The sequence below is a fragment of the Calidris pugnax genome, unplaced genomic scaffold (assembly GCF_001431845.1).
Source record: "Calidris pugnax isolate Ruff unplaced genomic scaffold, ASM143184v1 scaffold102, whole genome shotgun sequence".
NCBI lineage: Eukaryota > Metazoa > Chordata > Aves > Charadriiformes > Scolopacidae > Calidris > Calidris pugnax.
This window is the reverse complement of record NW_015090846.1, coordinates 3,636,439-3,646,315: the sequence shown is the minus strand read 5'-3', so window position 1 is coordinate 3,646,315 and position 9,877 is coordinate 3,636,439. Positions and strand designations below refer to the sequence as shown.

Genomic DNA, 9,877 nt, shown 5'->3' with positions numbered 1-9,877 from the left:
GGAAATGTTTTCTGAAGTTTTATTGCAACAACTGTAGTTACACAGCCAGTGGAACTGCATCATTCAGACAGTATAACTGTGCTGAAAGGAAAACCTTAGTGTATTTTGCTTAAAAACTAGTCTTGAAGAGAAACTAGTCTCCCTGTCCAGGGATGAGGAATGGTCCTACCTTACAGGTATAACATACTGATGGTGTATATTAAAAGTGAGCATGCTGCTGCTCCAGCTGTTTGCTGAAAAAATTAAAATTAAAAAAATGAGTGTAACAGTATGTCCGAATATCACTGCAAGTGACAGTCTTCACGTTAGAAATATTCCCTATTTGTGTCATTTTTATATAGGCTTATAAACACAGGAAGCACAACTGGTCTATTTAAACATACTTGCAAGGTAGAGCTATTATCTTTAGTTAATAATGTCACTAAGCAAAAACCTGAAGTCCAAAACTGGGCAGGTCTGGACTTGTGCTTTATTTAAACATCCAAAGCCCAGCGTAGCTACATGTTCCTGGACCCAGCAGCCAGATTTCACTCGTGGCTACCAAACAATTCCAGTTCTTACTGCAACACCTTCGCTCACCTCCAACAGAAACCCAGCCAGCTAAACCTGCCTCTGCTGAAAACACACCAACCCATCAAAACGAGTAAATAAGCTAAGCAGAAGTGGGCCTGAAAAGCTAACTTTTTAAATATTTAATGCGTGAAAACAAATAAGCAGCCCTCTATCGCTCACTGCTCTTCTTCTATCAGACTCTAGACAGTACCTTGAGCTTCTCATAACTTCCCTTTCTTCTCCTGAAAGGAAAAATAACATAAAGCGCCGAATTAATACAAACAGTTGTGACAATTCTACATACATTTTTATCCAGAGATTTTTTCTGCAGGCGGAATAATTTAGGGCTAAGACTACCTCTTAAAAATATAAATTTAGTGGATTTTGTCACATATTTTCCACCTGTTTTCATACTTCATCTAAAACCACCCACCTCTTTTCTTCCTTACCTTAATTTCTTCCCTTTTTTTATTCTTAACCTGAAACCAGTGCCTTTGAACATTTTGCAGGCAGCATGCCTTAACATCACCCTCATATAGACTGTATCTTGAGACATATTGGACCAAGTTTATCCAATTCACTTCCCCCGAGGTTCAAAGAGAGGGAAGCAACACGGGAGCTTCAGTTGCAGCCAGCCCCAAGGCAACACATTGATTTGCTCCCATACTTAGGCCAAAGACATATTTTCCTTGTCTTTACTATCCTACATTTCCCTATTTTAGTGAGCTTAAGAAATAGTGACCTGTTTGTTCAGCTGCTACAGACACAACACATTTTTTCAAAGAAATACCTGTACAAATTCAAAATATCATCCTAAAGACGGCACATTTTACCAGAGAGAATCCACCCAAAACAGTCTTTCTACTCTGTATTTTGCAAGTGAGATTTTCACATTTGCAGATAGAATTATGTGAGGCTGTACTACCAAACCAAGACAAACTGCAGTTCTTAAAGGTTTGAAAAATTAAAAAGCATATACATTAATAAAAGAAACGGCATCAGAAACGGTGTGTTCCTTCCTTGCATAAAAAGCAGCTACACATCAAAACACATGTTCCTAAAATAGCAGCGAGTATCTCTTTATAAAAAATTAAGGTAGTCCTTGTGGTCCCCTGAGGATCCTTGAAGACTGCCCTTCCTGAAGCACAGAAAAACAGTGACTGTGATAAAAATAAAACAAAATACCTATTTTCAAAGTCCTGAGCGAGCACACATTTATCTGAGAATTCTGGTATTGCAGTCAGGATGCTGTAACTTACCAGTGGCCATAATCAAATATAATGAGTAGTTTAGGAACTTACCATCCAAGTTAGCAAATTTTGTGCCCTGACTGAAAAAAATAATCTTTATGCATTTAAAAAAAATATATAAATCAGCACTCATTTAAAAACAAAACAAAAATCTTGTTTACATGCTTGGGAAGGACCTGAGTTTATGGTTCCACTCGTGTATCTACTGCAGCAGATAAAGGATCAAATTAACTCCTCCGGAGGGTTGAATTAATGGAAAAAGGAGCTGCTTCTGGGCACTCACCAGAGCTGTCTGGAAAAATCACTTGCTGAGACCAAATATGACTTGTGAGGAAAAAGGGAGTACGCAGAGCGCGTTGGAACAGAAACACCAAGGGTGACAGGATGGTTTGAATATCAAACCAGCAGAATTCCTTCTCTTTTCCCCACCCTGAAGACTAGCTCAGAGTCTCCTTGCCTTCTAGGAGAACCTCAGTGCTGGGCACCACAACGTCCCCCGTGAGCAAGAAAGCACGTTCATCCCATCTCTCCACCATCAAGGGCTCCTACACTCTCTACCACAAGTCCTCAACAGTGGGGCAGGAAGGATCATGAGTTAATCCTGGAGGCTGCAGAAGCTGTGCTACAGAGGATGTCACTTAGAGATACACCAAGTGCTTTCTAACTGATTCACGCATCTCAGCTGCTAAACTCCACCTCAAAAATAAGGAAGCTCTTTCACTAACCCTTGTGCTACTAATGGAGAGGGGTGAGCACAAGGAAAGACTCCACTTCCCGATCACAAATACCAGGAAAGAAAACTGCTGTCAGGGTTTTGCTAAAATGACAAGCCCCGTTCTCCCCTGCCAGAATATCCACAACTTTTTTTGCTTATGTACTTTGTAGGTTCTCCTTCTTCATTTTTTAAGAACAACATTCCCTTAAACAGCCACATCTTTAAAGACTTGGATTCTGTTTCACAGACACAAGGAAATCACAGGCTATTGTCACACTGGAGATCACAGTCTCAGACTGTAGGTGACTAAAGATTTGATAAAAAGGCAAGAAGCAAAAGCAGCGGTTGAACTGAGATCCTGTTCCCAGGTTCAGGCAATGCAAACGTTGGGATCATCTTCAAGGGATTGTCTTCAAGAGATTGTCTCCACTCACAAATGATACTGGCACAAGCAAATTACATCTTCCGACCACAGTCAGGAGGGGAAAAAAAAAAAAAGATAACACACAGATACTACTCACTAAAGACGATGACACAAACCATAGGAGGACTCCGGTTTAATGGTCCATGGTCAGAACCCCATTTATTAAACATTATAAACTTATCAATGTACACCATTTCCTATATACAAATCAAGTTTATCAATTTTAAAAAAAGTGCCATTTCAAATTAGGTTTTATTTAAAGCACAAGGTAATGGGAATTGCATCTTAACTGCAAGTGAATCAGTTCACAAGGAGCATTGAGAAAACACAGACACATCGACAGGGGCACGAGACACCTTTTAAGTCTTAACGTTGATTTACTGAAAACTTTTGAGGAGAAACATTCAGCTTATTTTATACAAACAGTACATAGTGCTTCCATCATCTCTATTAAAATTCAGTATACAGTTTAATCCTTTTAAAGCAAGGTACTCTGAAAACTTCTATTTTAAAATACCAGCCTATTTACCTATGCCAAACAAAAGGCCCAAATCCTGCAACTGAATCAAGGCAGATAAAAAGAGATGCCTGTGGAGACGGGCTGCAGGCACGTGAGCTAAGTGGAAAAAACCCAACACTTTTCCAAGGTATCCTACCACAAAAATGAGATGATCTAGCACACGGATCTCTTCAACAGACCATCCAGCCAAGCCAAGGCCTATAAAAAGGTGGATGGACAGTTAAGAAATGTCAAGTGACCACTATAAACATGTTTAAAATGTGACTGCACAACAGTATAAACACACAAAGGATGCTGGTTATTTCTCTACATGCCACAGTTACTTGTTCTACTCTATGCTACGCTGTAGTTTGCCAATGTTCTGCAAATGTGACCACACCAGGGGACACTATTGCGATACTGGATCCCTTCTTGACTGCTTTTTGCTCCATTTCACACCATTAAGGCCAGTCTCCAGGAAAGACTGTCGAAGTGACCGAGAAATAAAGTGACACTGAGTGGGAGTTGGGCTGAAAGAAGTTCTATAGAAGATTAGATAAAGAGAATATCGGATCAATTCACAGGGACAAGATGTAAGAACAAACTCCTCAAAGGACTTCACTGCGCACAAACGAAAAGGAAAGAACCAGCCAACAGCTTAAATCCACGCTTTTTTGGATTTTTTTCAGCGAAACCAGCGTGGGGGCACGTTTTTTTTTTTTTTCTGCGATATGAACGTGCTACTTCAATCCCATTTAAAGTCAGTACAAATAAAAAAAGATAGTAGTGAAAAAAAACCTGCTTTATTCTGGCTGCTGGAAACGGAGGCAGAGAAAGCGCTACCAGTATGAAAGAACAGTGCTGAAAATATCCTTGGCGTTTACATTAGGGGCTTCCTACAGCAAACTTAGCTTTGTTCTATTGCACAAAAATTGTAAATGAAAAGAGAAGTTCACAGAAATGTAACATTTTAGAAACCACTTTTGAAAAAAAGGAAAGTTAAGGGCACTCAATTCAAGAAAGTCCATTCAGGAAACCAAACAAAGCCATTTCTGGGGTAACTGCAGGGCATCAAAGTTAGACTTGAGAATAGCGAGGAATTGTTTCAGCCTTGCAGGCCCATCAGTACGGAAATGTAGCAAAATCCACAGAAATCACCTTGTCCCAACAGACACGCTCCTTCACTTTTCCTCAAACTGCAATTGTGCTTGGAATCATCCGCTAGCGGGAGGTTTCCGGGATTCAAAAGGTACTTTCAGCAGCTGCTGAGATCTTTTTTTTTAACCACAGGACGTGCAGCCAGACAGATCCACTTCATTTACCTGGATTTGCATTTGTATCTTCAAGGAGGGATCTCCTCTCCTCCAGCCGCGCTGACTTCCCTGGAGTTCCGCCCGCTGAACTCCCCCAACAGTCCTCGGGGTGGGAGAACCAAGACCCCAGCGTAAAACCACGACACAGGATTGTCCTAAGGCAGCTCGAATGTGAACAGATGTCAGATAATCTGCTTCCAAAGTCTAGCACAGCTCTTAAGTGCCGTGTTTTCCTCGGATCTCTTACCAGATTGCCAAATACATTCTGTGCGCAAACAGGTTTCCTTTTGATGTCTGATGAGAGGCCTCATAATTTAAAGCGTGATTAGCCAGTATCTTATCTACAGTAACCACAGCATCCTGTAGTAATGCAAGCCCTAAAAATCGTTATAAAAAATATTTCCTTCGAGCACTTTAAATAATTTACAAAATTCTACAAAAACTATGTGTGTTTATCCGTGATATCCCTGTTAAATAGAAGCATTTTTCACATTAGTGTGTATATGATATACAGGTATCAGTGTCTCCCACTGTCTCTCCTTTCATCTCTCAAGTTTTATAAAGGTAATTACAATGATAGTTATTTTCTAAAAAGACGGTTACTGTATATAAAAAAAAGTGTACTTACATATTTGAAACCTTTCTTTTCGAGAGGGAATCTGAGCAGTCCCCTGCAGGTACGTCTGCAAATTTTGCACAGGTTTTGTCTAAAACTTCCTGCTCTTGGCCCATTTCACAAGCAGTTTCCCTATTCTGCAGGACAGGTATTTTTCCTTCCAAACTGGAGCTGGATCCCTGAATTTCTTCCTGCCTCTCACTGTCCTGGCTGATTACTTTTTCTTTCTTAATGCCCACCTGCACACTGTTATCTGTACATGCTCCTCCACTAGTTTTATCCACTGCTCCTGCTGGCATGTTTAGTTCCTGCAGTGGGCAACCTAAACTTGGATCTGGGCTCCTGTCCTGCTGGTGCTGCTCTCCCTTGGTGCCTGCCTGTGCCCTCTGCTGGGATGTGTCTTGGCCAACGTTATCTCCTTTTACCACTGCTGTACAGCGCTCAGGGCGTGGGGGATCTAAATTTGGATCAGCCCAGCTGCCTTTGTGGGTATCTCCTTCCCCGATCCACATCTGTGTGTTCTCAGCTTTGGATGTTTCTCTGCAAACCTTATCTGCTTTTACTGCTGCCGCGCTCAGCTCCTGCGAGGGGAGACTCGAGCACGAACCTGATGGGTCTCCTGGAGCATCAGCCTTTCTGCAACCCTCTGCTTCCTCTTTGACACACACAGGAGCAGCCTCCAGTCTTTCACAGGTTTGGGGACTTGACGCCTCCACAGTGAGCTTCTGAGAAGAGCTGGGTTCTTTTATTGCTGCCGTACACTCCCCACTCAATTCACCTTTTGGCAAGGGGGCTCCTCTTTCCTGGTGAAGTACGTCTGTGTCCTGGGGAGCTACCTCTGCCCCTGACGCACCGCTCTGGGCGAGCAAACGCTCCGCTTTCTGCCTTTTGTTCAAAAGCATGGATTTCTTCCTGTCCCGAGCATATTTCAGACCTGCAATAAATTTACTCGAAATTTTTAGGTGAAAGGTGTTCTTTCTTTTAGCTCTCGACTTGGCATTCATTACTTTTTGTCCTTTACAACCTTCCTTTTTGCTGGTTTTAGGTGGAAGCGGTTTCTGTGCTGGCTCTGTGTTGGGGACATCCTTTTTCCCTGCCGCATTGCCCGGTAACTCAGCAGCAGCAATACCTTTAGCCCCTGCCACTCCTTGCTTAGCTTTTGGCTGACCAGTAGCATGAAGATGAACATTCTCTGCCGAGGAAGCAGCTTTCCCACTGCCCTGTACCATTGCACTTTTCCCTTCTGTTCTCTGAGAGTTCTTCGACTCCTCACTTGGCTGAGACACCTCAGTCTTTTTACTCTGACCCAGCACTGGGTCAATCTCATTTTCAACCGGCTGTTGCTTTGCTTTTCCTTTATTAGCACTTTGTTTGGTCACGTTCAATAGGTCCAGAGTCGCATCATCTTTTGGTACCTCTGAATTGCTTGCAGAGTCTTTAGCTTTTTCTGCCAAAAACTTCCTAATTTCTTGTTCGATGCTGTCATCGCTGTCCACTGAACTGCTGTCGTCAGCGTCTGATGCAGCTGTGAAAGTACACTTCCTATTTTTAGCTACCCACAGGTTATTCTGGTTTGAAGCTGGTTTAGGTTTATATCCTTTTTTAAGCTGTAAGTTGAGCTCCAAGTTCTTCACGGTTTCTGTTTTATCAGCGGTAAGTTTGTCGGGGGGATTTCTGATTGCAGTCTCTTTCACAGCTTTTCTAGGTTTTGAGAGGCAGCTCTTCAGTAGCTCAGGATTTTTACATTTCCACTCATTTTGTTGGAGGCTACTGAATTCATCTAGCAGCTGAGTTTCTGCCTCGCTAAATCTGACTCTCTTCTTGCACTGAGCTTTCTGGTCCTTGGACTTCTTCTTTAATTTTCTTTTAGACCGTAAAAGGTCCTTGATAGCGCTATCAAGGTCCTCATCACTATCCAGAGAACTGCTCTCATCATTCGAACCATCCCTCTCCTGATTTAGGATGGCATTTTTTGTAAGTTTTCTTGCGCTACTCTGAACCTGCATAAAAGGGTTTACGGAGTCCAAGGCCACACATCTGCTGACAGATCCAGCTAATCCGGAGGACACCAGCTGTGGCTGCCCGGTCTCTTTGCCACCGAGCCTTGGAGCATCACAGAGTTCTGCGGGGCTGCCCAGGGCACACCCCTCTTGGAGCACAGGAAATCTGGAATAATTACCTGGCTGGAAAAGTCCTGTCTCCGTCTGTTCAGGTGGTTTTGATGCACCTTGTTTCACTATTCTGTCTTCCCTTTTAAGTCTCCTTTTACGACTCAGTGAGAGCTTCAGAGATTTGGGAAGAGAAGGCTCAAGGGTACCGCTGAGGCTGTTTTGATCAGAAGGCAAAGGCATCTGGATCGAGTGTGACAGGCTGGGTGGCTTTGTTCTGAGGCTTTCCGACTGTGCTTTCAGAGCCAAAAAAGCCCTGATTTCTTGCTCTATACTATCATCGCTGTCCACGAGGCTGCTGTCACTTTCGCAACGGGAGGATGAGAGAAGCTGGGGAGAAAAAAAAGAGTCTGCAGCAAGGGATTTGTTGTCACTTCCCATTTGGGATGGCATGATTGTTTTGGAAATATCAAGGATAGCTTCTGCGCACATGAGCTCTGCAGATGTGTCTGCTCTGCAAGAGGCCTGCAGCGTGAGCTCACAAGCAGCAATCTTGTTTTCTGGAGGTGCAAAATGTCTGGGTTTTTTCAGTGGTTTAAACAGCTTGTTGAATTCGTCGCTGGTGCTTTCCAATTCCGTTGACTTTGAATTCATTTCTTTTCTCTTGTTGCTTATAGGGCTTTTACGGATTTCTGGTGAGGCACTTTTTGTTGAGCTAATAGTCAGGCTGGCAGAAATGTCCGCCATCCCTTTTGTGTCAAATTGTTCCCTCTGCAAAGGGACACAGTCCATTGTGCGCCCTGCCTCTTTCCTGATTTTCTCCAGCTGATAAAGCTGAATGGCTTCTTCGATGCCATCATCACTACTGGAGTCAGAGGCGTGCACGCTCTCCTTGGCAAGCCCTCCCCTCGTCTCCCAGTAATTAGCTCCACTTTCTTCATTTCGCTCCACTAGCCAGGGCTGGCTGGCTGTGGCCATTTCCAGGTACGCTTGGTTCACTTGGCTGAAGTCATGAGGCTCTCCTTGGATTTTGGATTGCAAGCTCTTGGACTGCGTGCTGGTTTTCTGGAGTTTGGGGTGGTGTCTCAAGAGCAGAGCATCACAGCCTCGCTTTATAGCACCACAGTTTGCTTTGTTTGTCGTTTCTTTGTTGCATTTTAGGACAGCTCTCACCTGGGAATCTTTTTTATCCTTCCCGATTACACATTTACTAATTTCTTGCTGTTTCTTCTCATTCAAGAACTGCACTATTTCAGCTTGTATGCTTTGTTCAAAAGAGTCATCGCTGCTGATGCTCTGAGGGGAAGAAGGCTGTAGCCTTTTACCAATTCCCAGGTGGTCAGACAGGTACTCTTCCGAGAGCATCTCAGCTTTAAATTTCACAGGGAGAAGGTTACCAGCCATTTCGTTCTGGGAGAATTCTCTCTTAAACCTTTTGTCTCTGCTTATATTTTCAGAACACTCTGCATTCCTTTGCAAGGACTCGTCACTTTTGCTTTTTGCTTTCAAGTACTCTTGAATGGCTTCCTCTATACCTCGGTCAACGGAATCGTCGCTATCGGAGTCGAGCAAGAGTGTCCCAAACCCCACGTTCTCCTCCGCTTCAGCGTCGTCCGAATCAACAGGGCAACCACACTTGGGGTATTGAGGATGCTTCTGTAGCAAGGTGGTGTTAGGTGCAACTCTGTTACTACTGCCCTTTTCTCCCTTTGGTTTTTTCTGCATAATACAATCATACTCATTGTTCATACCCAGGGGAGACTCTTGGCTTTGCAGGTTGTTTATGATCATCTGAACTTTTGCACTTACAGAGGTTCTAGTGACGTCCCCTTCGGATTCGGAGAAGCAAACGGGGTATCTACAATTCCTTGCTGGTCCAAAGGACTCCCATTTCGTCTGAAGAGCTACCAAAGGAGAAGCATTCATAAGGAACATTCTAGCAGAGAACAGCAAAATCCACAACGGAACAGTTCTTCAGAATGGTCTCTCTTCCATCCTACAATTGAAAAAAGGGAAAAATATTTTTTATTATCATCTAGAAGTTCAACGTGATAATATCGGTAACGTAAATTGTAAATTATTAACACTCAGACTTACTGCACCAGATAATCACAAGAGTTACTCCTCAACACCACTTTAACAGGTAAATTAGTCACTTGTGCTATTAAGGATAAGACTGAGCACTCATCGTTGGTGCTTTTCAGCATTTTCTGGCACAATCATCATCTCATTCAAGTAATTACCTTCACTTCCTAAACTCTTCCTGTCCTTTTCATCGAAGGTCACACTTTGTTTTGCACCTGCTCCTAAATAACCAGGTATTTCAAAACGCACATTGAATCACTGTGATGTCACTTCAGCACACACACACACGTGCGATCCCCTTCTGCGCTAAGATCG

At 43.1% G+C, this 9,877-nt stretch overlaps 1 protein-coding gene across 1 annotated transcript; it reads right to left on the bottom strand.

Moving 5' to 3' along the window:
- Window positions 1-3,068: 3,068 nt before the first annotated feature.
- On the bottom strand, window positions 3,069-9,469 carry PPP1R26 (protein phosphatase 1 regulatory subunit 26). Its single transcript, XM_014942994.1, has one exon. The coding sequence runs from the start codon at window positions 9,410-9,412 to the stop codon at window positions 5,378-5,380; it is 4,035 nt and encodes a 1,344-aa protein (XP_014798480.1). The 5' UTR covers window positions 9,413-9,469; the 3' UTR covers window positions 3,069-5,377.
- Window positions 9,470-9,877: the final 408 nt, after the last annotated feature.

Excerpts from the sequence above, each read along its gene's own strand:
- PPP1R26 (XM_014942994.1), bottom strand. The coding sequence starts at position 9,412 with ATGTTCCTTATGAATGCTTCTCCTTTGGTAGCTCTTCAGACGAAATGG.